Here is a 15,596-nt window from a genome sequence, read left to right as displayed (position 1 = left end):
TCCTTTCTCCTCCGAGTTTGGTGGTGGCGTTTAGCTTGGCTCGTGCCCCGTGTGCCATAGGCTTTGGCAGGGCTCTTCATGCTACACTTTGTGTCACTTCTGACTTCAGAGGTGGAGTAGAGCAGAAGAAAAGGATGCCCATCTAAGACTGGGAATCTCTAAGGCTAGAGAGAGTTTTAAGAAGTCACTCAGTGAAAAGCAGGTCATTGAGAAAGGAAGGAGTGTGCAAGGGAGAAGGTGTTTTGGGTTAGAGACTTATTTGAATCGATTATTGAGGTGAGCTCTGGCAATCTTTTACCTTTTTTCAGTCATTTTTTCTTTTTGGTATGAAAATAATTCCCAAATTTCCAAGACTGGAGATTGCTTTTTTATTGTGTTTAATGGATATGATTAACAAATTTTACATTGTATTCTTCAAAGTATTGGAAATTGACTGCTTCCATATCTCTTTTCAAAAGCTTTGAAAGAAAACAGCTCAGAGGTAGTTCAGCCTTTTCTAATGGGTTGTGGAACGAAGGAACCAAAGATCACTCAGCTGTGCCTAGCAGCAATACAAAGGCTCATGTCCCATGAAGTTGTCTCAGAGGTAAGATGAATGTTCTTAGATCTGTATTTTCCACGCTGAAATATTTATAAGTGAATAGCTTTTGTTTGGAGTCTGCTAAAATATAACAAACGTAGCCTGCAAGATTTTACTTTTTTCTACTTTTAGAAAAATAGTAATTTTAAAGAAAGGGTTTTGCGCATTCAGACAAAGTGTTGAGGAAAGAATAGTAACTTCTGTAGGGGAATATGTGACATTCACAACAACACTTTTAGTTTGCATGCTTTTGCTGCAGAAGTGGAACATATATGGTCTGTGATGCATTTATTGTATGTTAGTTCTGGAAAAAAAATAGTAATAATTTAAAAATACCTATAACGGAGACTCATTTCCTGCGATACTTTTTTCCGAAATGCCATGTGATCTATTGTGATACTGCATATACAGCATGTTAAGAAACTTGTGAAAGTAATAGTATTAAAATGGGTCGTCAGTTGTGCTTACATAATGTAGAATTACGGTATTTTCTGTCATGAATGTATTTTGAGGAGTCTTTTTGCTGGATTTATTTTAATTACATGTTAAGAAATTTCTTAACTTCTAAAAAAAATCAGGGTTTAAAGTTGGAGGATGAACTCTTAGAACTATTTAGAGAAACTTGTGACAATGAAATTAATTTTATGTTCAGAATATACTATGGTATAGAAAAACATTCAAATTCAGTTATATTTTGTTATAAAAGTGCATTTCCTACTTGTGTACACATGACATAGAAGTATTTAAGATCATAATTGTATGTGCAAAATATTTTATTTTGTAGGCTGCAGCAGGAAACATCATTAATATGCTTTGGCAACTGATGGAAAATAGCCTTGAAGAACTTAAGTTGCTGCAGACAGTTCTTGTACTTCTAACAACCAATACAGTTGTGCATGATGAAGCACTGTCCAAGGTAAGAATTTGTTAGTGTAACTCTAGGACTTATAATATCTAATGAGTATTTTAAATTAAAATGCTGGGTAATTACTTATCCTTCTGATATGCTGACTTTAGTTTTATGTCTGATTTCAAACTGAAGAAATCGGAGCGTATAGCGCAGTGCAAGCTTACATTAGACAAGCAAATGTTTGGAGAAGCTGCAGCCCACCAGAATTAGTGATTCTGTTTCCTAAGTAGGGTTACATGACCTCAGCATAATCTATACTCTGTTATATGCTCTTGTGTTTGTAGGTTTTTTTCCTTCATTCTCTAATGAATAGATGAAAGTCAATGGATTCTTAGTTTCAATAACTTTTTTTTGTTCAATTGTCAGCCTTATTTCCCTTTCCTTTAGGAAGTTGTGAGGAAGCCTTAAATTCTGTAGTCTTTATAAACTGCTTAGCCTTGTATAGTGTCTTTTCATAAGAGTTTTTTGAGAGAGCAGAACCATAACATTTGATGAAGAAAATGTTAATACGTTAGGAAGTGGGTTTATCAGCTTCAGCTAGGTAGCAGGTATTCTCTATTCACTTGCAGCATTGCAGGTTTATTAAGTTTTAGTCTAGACTCTGGAAAGAGGCAATCTGTTGAAGTTCCCCTTTTTTTCCTGCATATCCCCTATCTTTTCAAGGCCGTATGCTTCTCATCTTTTTCCTCATTTGCTCTCCTTTCCTGCCTCCAGGTACTCCTTTTGCCCCTGCTATTCTTGAGTTCTTGGTATCTACATCTTATTTTACCGTTTTTTAACACTTTCCAAACACCTCTTTTAGCGTTCCTCATTTCTTTGTTCCTTTAAGAACATGAAGATCTTTCCTTTTGAACACCACACACAAAGGCACATGTGCCCAGCAGTGACAAGTAACTGGGAAAGGTCTTTGCCAGCAGCCAGCACTTTGCTCCCCTCCTATAGGACAGAATAGTCTGTCTTAATATCCTGATCTGGAAGCATGCTCACGTGATGGAATTACTGGAAGATGTAATTGCTGGACTTTTACAAGTCCTTTTGAGCACATTAAAAGCTAGATTTTTTTTTTAACAAAAAATACTGTCAATTTTGCCCAGATTTTGACAGGGGGAAGAAAAGAAAAACACATCTTTGTCATAGAGCAAATACCCTGTAAATTTATTAGAGTTTCCTAGTGAACAACATGTAAGCCTTAGCATGGGTAAAATGACAAAGTGTTTGTTTTCTACCTGAGATAAGTATACATTTCTTTTAAGAAGTATCTGAAAGATTTGTCAAATCCACTGGGAAACAGTATTTGTGCCACCTCAGCGACACCTGAAAATTGTCATTTTAGAGCAGACACAACAGAAGCAACAGGATTATGGAAGTACTGAGATGTAAATCAGTAGAGGATGTGAGAGGCTGTGTGTATTCCTTGACCTTTCTGCTATTTCTAGCTTACTTTGGGGGAGATGAATAATAGTAAAAAAAATCTATGGGGAAAATCCACAAAACTACTCTATTTTTTCAAACTTACAATGATTAAATACATTTTTTTAGATAACCTTTTTTTTGCCAGACTACCTTGACTCTTGGCTAAAAGATAGATATATAGAGGTAAGATTAAATTCTTTTCTTTCAGGCAATTGTACTTTGTTTTCGATTGCACTTCACGAAAGATAATATCACCAATAACACAGCAGCAGCTACAGTCCGACAGGTAGTTACTGTTGTGTTTGAGAGAGTGGTTGCTGAAGATGAACGATACAAAGGTGGGTATGTTTCTTATTCTGCTTCCTTGTGGTAACCTGTTCTTTGAGCCCACATCAAATATTGATCTTTTTCAGATAGACAGTTAAAAAAAAAAAAAGGCATATAGATGCTGAAAGAGAACAGACATAACTTTTTTATTGTATTTTATACATGTACTTGTATAAAAAGGAGATGAAATCCTCAGCTATTGCATAGGTCCAGATCTCTTCTTATCTGTATCTGTCTGTCCCTGTATCAAATAGTTGTGGGAACTAGTTTTAAGAATTAGTATCCCAAAGGAATTTGGGGCAAGAGTGTTATTTAAGGTGCAGATCATTTAGACCATTTATTATTCACTATGAAATAACTCTTAGTGAGTTCTGAACTTTCATTTCAAATAAGAGCTTGGTATTCAGTCTAGCCTTTAGTTCTGTATAAATGATAACTTGAGGAAGAATTACCTGGGCACTCTTCTAGTATCTGCATTTGTAAGAACACTTAGCATGTCCTTGATTTGGAACAGTTCTTTCGTGTTCACAGAACTCATTTCTGCTTTTCCACAGATGCTGTGGAACAGCCAGTTGCAGTTCAAGGAAACAGTAACAGAAGATCGGTCAGTACGCTGAAGCCGTGTGCTAAAGATGCATATATGCTTTTTCAGGTAAGGGCAGGACATGTGCTTGCACGTTTGCAGTTATGATTGGATGCTTTTCTACCGTTATCAGGAATTCGAAAAATATTCTGTCAGGATATTGATAAGGTCCTTAACCAGAGCCTCGCACTTCCTTTTGCACAGTTATTGTGACAGGCAATGGAATGTTACAGCCAGAGGAATGACTGGAAAATGAAGACAGAGTGGCTTAGGAAAAAATACTGAAAATAAATGGAATATATGGTAGCTAATAACTAAGCAAGTTTGTCTGCATTAACTTCAAGGTTCTTTTTTGCTTTAGCCAGACCCAGCACCATGCTGTAGTCTTTTTTTCTTGTTTCTGGCATGGCATTAAAATGTAGAATGTACAGTGGAAAGTAATGATTGTATTCATTATAATCAAATACACTTTTCTTGAGATATTTTTGAGTGCAGGAATGATTACTATAGGGATACAACCAAAGTTTAAAATTTGTTAGAAAGTTTTTTTGCTTGCTACTTTATGTGAAAGGTATACTCGAGAAAAATGAAATTTCAAGTGGATAATTGCGTATCACCAAGGAGGTAGCAGTTTAGATTTATCTTGTAGACTCAGAAAATTTGAAGCTTTACCCCAGTAAAGGACTGTGAAGAGGCTGTAAAAGCTAATGTGTTTGTTTCTAAGGATCTTTGCCAGTTAGTTAATGCTGATGCTCCCTACTGGCTCGTGGGTATGACAGAAATGACCCGAACGTTTGGACTTGAACTTCTTGAGTCTGTCCTCAATGACTTCCCGCAAGTGTTTTTAGAGGTAAGTAATTATTGGAAGGAAAATTAGCATTTTTCCTGACATTGTAAGAAAATTAAATCCTCATTAATTTAGTGGGAATGTGTCAGTATACTACTTAAGAGAAGCTGTAGCTTTTGCCTGTTTTTTTTTTTTTCCCTCATAGAAATAAACTGTGTACTTTGACCTCTTTTTTTTTTCTATCCCAAACACTTTATTTGTTCACCTCTGTGTTTATGCCCTTTTTAGAGTTGTGGTGCTTTGTAAGTAGGGTCTGTTTCATGTTGTCACTTTTATCTCCTCCAAAGACTTATTTCCTTATCTTCCTGCATGATTTATGGCACTGCTGAAAATACAGCTGTGTAGCTTAGTTTGTGGCAACGTTATTTCCACAGAAACACTAATTTCCCCCACCTGCACAGCAGCAGGAATTGTGACATAGAATTGTTTGAATCTGTTCCAATGCACCATGATATTTTAGCAATGCATCTTAACAGACAGTAGCTAAATTCAAAAGTTAATTATGTAATAAATGTTATGCATTATTGTGTATTGATTATTATAATCTGCAAAATACAAGAAGGGTGTGTGGTATGAATCTGAGGGTGTCATTTCATTGTGCTTCTTGGTAGCCTTTTTACAATGTCTGCGGTTCTTGCTTTTGGTTTCCAGAGCATGTAATTTGTACAGTGATTTTGTCACTTCAGAGTACCTGGTCTTAACATTAAATGTATATAAGATACTTAGCATTATATACAGCAATTGAAGAACATTGGTATAAGCTGTGAATTGATTTTTCATTTGTATAATTTGAATAATTTTTCTTTTTCAGCATCAAGAATTCAGTTTTCTCCTTAAAGAAAGGGTATGCCCTCTTGTTATAAAGCTCTTCTCCCCAAATATCAAATTCAGACAAGGTTCCAGCACATCATCTTCCCCAGCACCAGTGGAAAAACCTTACTTCCCTATCTGTATGCGTTTGCTGAGAGTAGTTTCTGTTTTGATTAAGCAGTTTTACAGTTTACTGGTAAGAATATGTTCAAATTTTATTTGTACAGAACTGGTCTTCTGTGTATGTACTGGTACTGAATTAATGAAGTGTTAGTTGATGGGAACACTTGACCCATAGTGAGGGAAGGAAAGAAATTTATATCATCTTTTTAATATATATTTGTGTTTGCTTGTAAAATGCTTATTTGTAGGCTCTGTTCTACTTGCATAGCTTCTTAGAGTAGGTTGTTAACTGTCTTTGGATTTTTCTATATTTGCCAAAAATTCCTTTACTTGACCATCTTTCAATTAAGTTTTTTTTTTAATCCTCTTGCGTGTTGTTTCTTTGACTTTCGATATGTTGATCGTGATGCTTGTTAATTGTTGCTAACAAACCGTTGGCAAAAAATTGATAAAAGATATTTATAAATTTAAAACGTTGTTCGTTTATTATGCCACATACATTGCTGCTATTGTTTTTTATTTTCCAGATTTTTAGGTATTTTCTAAAAAAAAAAAATTTTTTTTCATTTCTTCATTGTAACACATTTTTTAAAAAACTTTGTTGACTGTAAACTGTGTCTTTTAGGTAACGGAATGTGAAATCTTTCTGTCTCTGCTGGTTAAGTTTCTGGATGCAGACAAACCACAGTGGCTAAGAGCTGTTGCAGTAGAATCTATTCATAGGCTTTGTGTGCAGCCTCAGCTATTAAGGTACAATATTTCAAACTTAACTTTTATGTGGAAGTGAAGAAATCCCTCTGTTTTTCTTCTGGTGGAAAGAACTTCCTGAAATACTGTAAATATTTTGAAACTTAAAGGGAAACAAACTCATCAAGATAATTTTTGGAAGTATTTGACAATCCTTATTATCCAGAATAGCCGAATTACAGTTATCTGATTATCCCAAAGCCTTTGTGCCTCACCAGTATTAAAGAAACATTTACCCAAAAGTAAATTTTATTGTTCACCTAAATCTTTGCAGTTAAAATGTGCCTTTGCTGTCTAACTTGTGAAATACTATAATTTTAAAAATACAGGTCCTTTTGTCAGTCCTATGATATGAAGCAACATTCCACTAAAGTTTTCCGAGATATTGTGAATGCACTGGGGTCCTTCATACAGTCACTATTTCTTGTAACAAGCACAGGGAACACATCAGCAGCACCAAATCAAGCAGGTAAAGTTACTTTCTCACTGAAGTTTTAATTTTTCAATTTTTTCTTATAATTTAGAATTGTTCCAGTTTATACATTTGGCTTAGTACAATTTATCGTTTGTTTATGTGAAAAGCTAGCTTGAAATAAACTTGTGTTTCTAGGTCTGTTACAGTGGATGATTTTGCCTACCCGGGGAAAATCCTCCTTTCCTGCCTAGGGTAGGTTTAGTCCCCAGTCAACAGAGCATTATCCATACGGCTGCGTCTACTCCTAGGGTGACTCAGCTCCCGATTCAGAATTCCCTCCTTTTCTGAAGGAAATGGAGGGAATTATTTCTGGTTTCTGACTCTACTTGCCTAATTTTTGAGATGTTGTTTTTTGAGATGTAAGAGTATGTGCACCTAAAGTAGTAAGAGCTTTGAGAGACAAAGCTAGTTATTTATGTTTTTTTTAGGGTCTGAACTGGATTAGGAAAGCCACAGTGTAGAAAGGAAGACCTGGGCTTTACAGATGGTCTTTGCTTTTTCTGTATGAAGAAAATAGTTCATTACTGAAATTTGGCTAGTATTCCTTGCAGCCAGGATTTGGGCATTTCGCTAAGTGTATTTTTATTTTTGTAAGAAGGAATGGTCTTCCTCTTTAATCCTTTTGAGGGCAGTCACATCTGAGTTAGAGTGCTCTTCCTTTTCACATAGCTCTGAAACCCACCAACAAACAAAAAGCAGTTTCATAGTGTTTCTCTAGACATACCTTCTTAAACAAGATAGTAATTTGTTAGTAATTCTGATAATATATCTATAATAAAAATTGATAAATATATCAAGCGAGTGACCATATAAACTTGAACATTTTGTAATGCATATGTTTGTCCCTGAAAGAGAATAAAATCTTTGCTGTTAAGCTTTCTTAGTACGTTATCACTGAAGTCTGAAATGATTCCCAGCTCCTGTAAGTGGGAAACTTTGCAGAAAAGGCAGGTGCAGGCTACAGTTTTATTGGAAAAGTAGATTTGTATGACTTGTGCTTTCAGGATTTTTATTTATCTTTCTTCAATTTATTCAGTCTACGAACCATGACTCAGAGCACTTCAGAGCTAAATGAGGCTCTGAGGTGCAGAGTTAAGCGTAATATAAAAAATACTTATCTACTTCTTTTTAGAGACCTGAAAATGAAAAATTTTGTCTTCAAAATGCTGTTTTATTAGGGCAAAATAAAACAGTGTATTTCCCTGCTGCTGTTTACTTTTAAACAGCAAGCAATAGAAAGTAGATTGCCTAATGGAGTGTCTCAAAAGTGAGCATGAATATTTTCCTGTTCTTCATGGCAGAAATCTGTGCATCACCAGTGGTATGCAACTTTTTATCAAGGTTAGACAAATACGCACAGACAGGCCAAATTATGTGCAAGATCTGTGGATAAGGAAGGAAGGAAACTGTCTGATCGTGTGTGTGTGTGTGTGTGTGTGTGTGTGTGTGTGTGTGTAGGAAACCTTTCTGCTAAGAACTGAACCATCTTTGTCACTTTTTCTCCTAGTCATTTATTATTGCCCTAGCAGTCCAGGAAGCATCGGAGTTAGCAGGTCTTTTCTCTTCCACCTTGGACATTAGAGAGAATTACAGTTTTGCTGTTGTGTAAGGGATTGTGGATGTAGATTATGCTTTAAAAAAACATTTTAAAAATGGTGTTTTCTCATACACATCAGCGCTCACTCAAAGGTGTGTTCTGAGTTCCGAGTTGGTGTTGATGTTGTTTATGTGTAGAAATTTATCACAGTGGCTGCTGTTCAGTAGCTGTCTGTGTGAAGCTGGTAGAGCCATTTTTTTTTATTTCTGGGTTACTTTAACCTATTATGGCAAATCAAAAAAGCAGTTGTCATCATGTAATACACTATTCTTAACATCCGCTTTCCAAATTTCTGTTTTTCCTTAGTCTGCAGTACAGCCTTGTCCTTAGCTTTATCGCTATTTCAGGGGCTTATCATTGCAAATAACTTTCTCTGTTAACTTCTCACCTTTTTGTCTTCCTGTCTGAGTATTCCTAATGCCTCTGTTTCTTCTCTGATGATCACTTATAGACTTCTTCATATTTAAAGTCTTTTTGTCTTTTTTTTTTTTTTTTGACTTCTTGGAGTGGAATCAGAATTAGTTGCCTTGTGCCCATCGGTTGGCATGTTGTTGGCTCTTCCCTGGTGTTTATTCTTCTCTAGCTTGGAGTAGAACAATTTTAGAATATTTGAATCCTGCAGTTCTTAAGCCACTGAATTTCCTCATGTGGCTTTTGCATTTTTGAAATCTTTTGAGTTTGTGTATCTTTATTCTTGGAGTGACTTATTTGTATTTCCTATAATTTCATGAATTCTTCATGTAGCTTTTCAAATAATCCATGACTTTTTATTTAAAGGTCTTAGATGCTACGCTTAACATGTATATAATGTATATTTTTATTTAAGTATATAAAATACTTTTAATCGAGGCCATTTAAGTTTAGTTTGTTCATAGAGAGTTATGAATGCTGCTGCTTGCTATACCTTTCACAAAAATATTTTATTATGACTGAAAACAGCAATTGATACCAGCAGTGCCTTTTACTCTGCACGTAACATTGCGTTTTAGACAGCAGGGGGAGCACAAATATAGTGATTCCTTCTCCCGAGCAAGCTGGTGATCTCTGATCCATATGTCAACGTGAAAAATCAGCATAGAAAAAGGATGCTTGGTAATTAAAATTAAATTGCTAGGATGGTTAATTTTATCATTTCCTTCCTCTGAGCAGGAAGCAACGTGTCGGGCAGCGCGGGCTCAGCACAAGCTGCGCCAGGAGTGCTTGGAATGGGAGGGGGCGCAACTGTGTTACCTGCCTTTGAGTACAGAGGTAGCTGGATACCCATCCTGAACGTAACAGTACAAGGAAGTGCTAAAGCTACCTAGTAAGTACCACCATCCCTTTTAAAAACATGTGTTAAAGGTAGTTATTTACAACTTGATTCTATAAGGATTTTAAAAAAATATTTAGTATGCAAGTGCTATTTCTACTTGTATTTGAGATATTTTATGAATTTTTAGTCAGTGCAGTGAAGCAATCTGTTTCTTTCTTTTTTTTTTTCCTCATTGTTTTGTTAATGTTATAGATTCTGATTCAAATATCACCTATGGCTTTAGCATCTGTTGGAATTACTGCACCATTGCAGTGTTAACTCTTAAGTTTGAGGCCTCACTCTAGTAAATAATAATCTTAGAATATCTTTTAATAGCTTCTGTAATGGCAAACGAGAGGCATTAAACCAGGGGGTGGGTGGAAAATAGCTTTCCACAGTGCTTCCACTCTATGGCAGTTCTTAAGGAAAAGGATGTTTTGATAAATGCTGGACAAGTTGCCATTCCAAGCATTGGAATATATTGATCCTATATACCCAGGTTAGACTCTGAATGCTTCTTAGTATGACCTGCTAGGTGTCGTTTTTTTTTTTTTTTTTTTTTTTTTTTGAAAGACTTTGTGCGATGGGGACTGTATTTTCAGTTTACAGAGCTATAACTATGAGGATACAATGCCTTTTGAAATAATGGAAGGTCTTTTTTCATGTCAGTCATGACCATTGAGGGTCATCTGTTCAAACTGCAAATTATTTGTACAGCCCACAAGATTTTAGTTAAGAATACTCGGTGAAATCAGGAAAAAGTCTGGCTCTCAGTATTTTTCTAATGTAGAGATTCCCTTAATTGGCTTTGAGGTTTAAAAAGAAAAATCAGCTCCAGGTTTCAGAAGTGAATAATGTCAGCAGTTCCTTTTTATACAATTAACCTCTATCATGCACATCTGCATTCAGCATAGTTGATGGAAGGCGATGAGTATTTGGTTATAAATTATCATCCAGTGGCAGTGGACTTGGTGTAATCATGGAACATGTGACTTTCTCTCAAGTTGCTATAGCAATATCCATGCTGCTTTATTTCTTTCTGGTACATACTTTTGTAAAGGTAGTTTTGTAGTAACAGTTAAGCGAAAATGCAAGTAGCGTAATTCATTCAGTAATACGCTTTTATATGTGTTAACGTCTTAATATTTATTTGCAGATCTACATGCAATACACAGCTTCTGCTCTTTTGTTTACTATTGTATTTAGTGTCATTTACTATTTTAATTAGTAACTTAATTTGTGAAGTAGCTTGTTCGCTGGAGTTTCTGTAACTCTTCAAGGATGGATATTTTGAGCCTGTTTGTAACTCTCAGGAGTTTGGATTTTCATACTGATTTTTAGTCACAGTTGTACTGTTACACACTTGCTTGTCATGCCTTTTTTTTTTTTTTTTTTTTTTTTTTTTAAGTTTGGAAATGCTGGACAAAGTAGAGCCACCTACAATTCCTGAGGGCTATGCCATGTCAGTAGCATTTCACTGTTTGCTGGATCTTGTCCGTGGTATCACAACAATGATTGAAGGAGAGTTGGGAGAGGCTGAAACAGTTGGTCAGATCACAGCAGAGGCAACCTCATCACCAGCACACTCCTCGGAGCAGCAGGATTTGCAGTCTGCATCTGATCAATCGGAGAAAGACCTAGGTATTTGAAAATGCAAGTAACACAAATTATAACACAAGAAACAATCTTACTAGGACAGTTGTATGTGTAATATATGTAGATCCTTTTTATTATTTGTTTATTATGGAGAAATTCTGGCGAAATTTCTGGAGAAATTATGGAGAAATTCTACATCATTAAGATTAAGCATTTTATTAAGATTAAGCGTTAAGCAGCTACATCATTAAGATCCTTAAGAATTTTATGCAAAGAAGAGCCAAAATACTTCATGCTTTGTTGTTTAAATTAATTGTTTTGAAATAATATGTAAAAGCCTTCCATTAAATAGTAATTTGTAGAATTTTATCATTTCTAGTCACATTTGAACAAATATTTGGAAATAGTTCATAAACTGTCTCTGAAATAGCTTTTTTAGCAGAACAGCAATAGGCTGTAAAAAGATACTTGACTCTTACATACCGTTTCTGACATACAGCATTTTAAATGTTGTCTCCTTATGGTGTTGCAGTTCTGGTTTGCATGTATGTGTGTGGTTGGAACGGCAGAGCACTGCTAATAGGTGTCCTGTTCTGCAGGACTGCTGCTCTGCCTTCCTGTGTTCCTAGCTCTGCTCAGCACTGAGATCCACACAGGCCACAGCAGAGATCCCGACGCAAAAAACGTGGCAGTTACAATCACATTACAAAATCCTGTTTCAAGATGAGAAGACAAGATGTCTTAATTGAGAGATGTCATTTAAGGATTTGGGAAGAATTTACCTCCTTTAGCAGCAGAAACAGCAGGGGCTTGGGATTCTGCTGCACGAGGAGCCCGTATGAGTGCATGGGGAAACGCTCGGCTCCCTGGAGCGGCTCTCCCGCGTGTCCCAGGCCCAGGAGCGGGCAGGCGGGAGCTGTGGCCATGGGCGCGGCGCTGTGGAGCTCCCTGTGGTGCTGCGGCGCCCGGCGCGCAGGCCTTGGCAGGGCGACAGCGCGGCCAGCGAGAGCAAGTCGTAGCCCTGCCACGTTAGGGAAATAAAACACCCGGTTTTGGGAACTGGGAGAATCGTAAATGCCACCTGACTTTTTTTTTTTTTTTTTTTTTTTTTACTTCAGCATTGTTGCTTGAAATCATAGAATCATAGAATGCTTAAGTGCTTAAGGTTGGAAGGGACCTCTAGAGGTCATCTAGTCCAACCCCCCTGCACATGCAGGATCAGCTAGAGCACGTGGCACAGGATTGTGTCCAAGGGGGTTCTGAAGATCTCCAGAGAAGGAGACTCCACAACCTCTGCTGACAACCTGTTCCAGTGCTCTGTCACCCTCACTGTTAAGCAATTTTTCCTTAAGCTGCTGTGGAGCTTTTGGTGCTTTAGTTTCTGGCCATTTCCTCTAGGTCTCAGTAGCCACCAGTGAAAAGAGGCCAGGACCATCCTCCTCACGGCCTCCCTTGACGTACTTATAGATACTGATCAAATGCAGGTGTTTAAATGGTGTTAAATGAGCATTGTGCATTGGTGCCAATATTTCATTTAAAAATTTTCAGTTTTGTTTTTTCTGCTACAAACTTGGTATGCGTTTCTTTCAAGTTAGCAGAGCTGTCTGGGAAGAAATGGTGAATGCATGTTGGTGTGGTCTTCTTGCTGCATTATCCCTCCTGCTTGACGCAAGGTATTTTGTCTTTTGGAATCTCTTCCGTAGAATGTACTCCTAGTTACACTTTGTGAGCACTTTCAAAACTCAGTTCATTGACAGAATATGATAAAGAGAGTATGGGAAAGAGCTCTTCATAGTACAGAGCAGTCAATATCAGAGTGTGTTAGTGATGGGTAGATTGAGTGTGATTCTGTTAGGAGTAAACTACATGGAAGGCCCTGAATGTGTAGCATAAAAATCAATAGTAGATAGTTGTACGTACATGTGATATACATGGAGCTCTAACATATAGAGAGCAGTAAAGTAATTTTAAAAGATTTCTATTTAAACTCATTTATTTATTTATTGACTGAATGTTTTGCTGTATTGAAGTGTTTTCTTTCAAGTCTTAATTACTGTTGATAAAGTGATAAAATTTTTTTTCAGTGCTTGTTAAGACTACACAATATTTCCTTTGAAGTGGATTCTCTGTTTAGTAGATAACTTTGGAAACTTAATTGTCCCTTTCAAAGAGTCTTTATTTATCAAACCCTTTTTTTTTCAAATCAGCGTTAAATACCTCTTTGTAGGCTCCTTTGCACTAAGTCATTCAGAACTAAAGACCAATTTTGTAAGAAGTAGTTTTAAAGAATTTTGCTGATTAGTTATGCTTGCTCTTCAGCATTTGTGGTGCTGCCAGTTTTAAGCCCTGAGTTCTCACAGCTTTCATGTTTGGTTAGCTCTTGTCTCTGCAGATATGTGTGTGTGTGTGTTCTTACTAAATGATACATGTTCTTTCAGCACTGATGAAGCTGCCACTGAAAATATTTTAAAAGCAGAATTGACCATGGCTGCGCTTTGTGGAAGATTAGGTCTCGTCACGTCAAGAGATGCCTTTATCACTGCCATTTGCAAAGGGTCCTTGCCTCCTCACTATGCCCTTACTGTATTGAACAGCACAACTGCAGCTCTCTCGAGCAAATGTAAGCATCTGCATTTCATTTATTATATGTTCATATATGTTTAATTTCGTTTCATGTATTGTCCATGCTAAAATAACTCAAAACCCAACTTTTTTTCTCAAGATGTGATTTCTAACCCAAGTAAATATAGTGTTCTTTGGCATAAAGTATTTGGCTGTATTAATTTTGTGTGAGCTTCCTTCATTAGTCATGTTCTTCAGTCTTTTCTATAGTTGTCTAGTGACTCTAGTACTTATGGAGCGAATGGCAGGTCTTAAGTTCTGGGCTTTGTTCAGCTTGCAAAAGAGTGAATTGCTGCTTTCCCCATCCTGTGGATGCTACACCAATCATGAAATATGTACAGATGATGCTGTACACTTTCTGATTTTACAAACTGAATTGTTATTAGCCAGAAATTTAATTGCACATTGGTCTAACAGTAGATCTCTAATACAGACCTCTGGGTGTCACTTGCTGGGAAATGAGGACCAGAATCTCTTCTTCAGCCCCCTAGCTGAGGATGTGATTAGATTGTGAGTAGGGGAGAAACTGTTCTAACAGTAACTGCTGCTCCCTGCTAAAGTGTAGTAGTTTTGCACGTTGCAAATGTAGTTTATAAACATAAAAATAGCAAGATCTAGCTTACTTTGTAATGCATTCCTTAAGTTTTCTGAAGGGAGAGAAGCAGTGAGCTTCATCTTACCATAGTTAGGTTGGTATGCTACTCTTCTCTCAGATAAGTTACAGGTAACAGATAAGTTGCAAAAAGGGTCACTTGTAGTCCTGTATTGGAAAAACATCACAACATAGCAAATATAACACCCTTATTTTCAAACTGCACAAATACAGCAGTAGCACGACTGATTTTAGACAGATAACAAGAGTTGAGGCATATACTCAGCCTGTAGGTGCTTGCACAAATACTTCACTTTGGACATACAAGTTGCAAGCCATACTTTGTAGTTAATGGGAGACAAATTAATACTGATTCGTTTAACCCTCTAAAGCAATACTGTAGTAATATAAATATATGTGAAGATCTCAGTGTAATGAGCTACTGTAAAGTTAGTGCTGTGGTTTAAAATTCACATAAATTTGTTTGTCAGAAGCTGGTGATTGTTACTCCAGTGAGTACTGGCTGTTAAGTTTTGGATTTTTTCCATTTTCCTCTAGCATATTCTATTCAGGGACAGAATGTTCAAATGATCAGTCCCTCAAGCGAGTCTCATCAGCAAGTTGTAGCAGTAGGTCAGCCCTTAGCCCTTCAGCCCCAGGGAACAGTGATGGTAAGTGCAATTTGTGAATGATCTGTCTTGCTTAACAGACTCTTTGTACGTCTCAGTATGTCTCAGAAGAGACAACAGATAATCTTTGTAAAAGTGCTGTTCATCTGATGTGTTCTCATAGGCTCTTAATTTAGACAGCAAAGCTCTGTAATTGTAAAGCAAGTTTGCTCTGGGCTTTTATCTGAATTTTAGTTTAGCTCATACCTACTTTGTTTGAAAGCCCTTGGATCTCAGCTCTGTTTTGTGCCTGTGTACAAAAATTTACCCTAAATTTTGTTGCAAAACAGACTGATGTTGTAGACAAGATGTCGTTAAAGCTCTCCAGCTTGAACTTGTGTTTTTGATCTTCCAATTCCCTGCGAGTTTTCACAATTCCCCATATCGTGGTTGTCTTGCTTATGACTGCTCTTTG

At 36.7% G+C, this 15,596-nt stretch overlaps 1 protein-coding gene across 2 annotated transcripts in view; it reads left to right on the top strand.

Annotated features, from left to right (window-relative positions):
- Nucleotides 1-15,596, top strand: part of MON2 (MON2 regulator of endosome-to-Golgi trafficking) — a 63,663-nt gene that overhangs the window by 16,214 nt on the left and 31,853 nt on the right. For both annotated transcript variants that reach the window (XM_088530374.1, XM_088530373.1), the window contains exons 3-15: nt 459-586; nt 1,365-1,496; nt 3,112-3,241; nt 3,785-3,882; nt 4,538-4,663; nt 5,472-5,666; nt 6,219-6,343; nt 6,670-6,809; nt 9,562-9,715; nt 11,112-11,344; nt 12,891-12,972; nt 13,738-13,919; nt 15,072-15,184. In XM_088530374.1, coding sequence (XP_088386500.1) covers nt 459-586; nt 1,365-1,496; nt 3,112-3,241; nt 3,785-3,882; nt 4,538-4,663; nt 5,472-5,666; nt 6,219-6,343; nt 6,670-6,809; nt 9,562-9,715; nt 11,112-11,344; nt 12,891-12,972; nt 13,738-13,919; nt 15,072-15,184 — 1,838 coding nt within the window. The remainder of the gene's footprint in view (nt 1-458; nt 587-1,364; nt 1,497-3,111; nt 3,242-3,784; nt 3,883-4,537; nt 4,664-5,471; nt 5,667-6,218; nt 6,344-6,669; nt 6,810-9,561; nt 9,716-11,111; nt 11,345-12,890; nt 12,973-13,737; nt 13,920-15,071; nt 15,185-15,596) is intronic.

The sequence above is a fragment of the Tinamus guttatus genome, unplaced genomic scaffold, assembly GCF_059628265.1.
Source record: "Tinamus guttatus ecotype Peru unplaced genomic scaffold, ASM5962826v1 Tinamus_guttatus_pri_ptg000368l, whole genome shotgun sequence".
NCBI classification, from domain to species: domain Eukaryota; kingdom Metazoa; phylum Chordata; class Aves; order Tinamiformes; family Tinamidae; genus Tinamus; species Tinamus guttatus.
The sequence above is the reverse complement of the archived record's forward strand: the minus strand, read 5'-3'. Positions and strand labels throughout refer to the sequence as shown.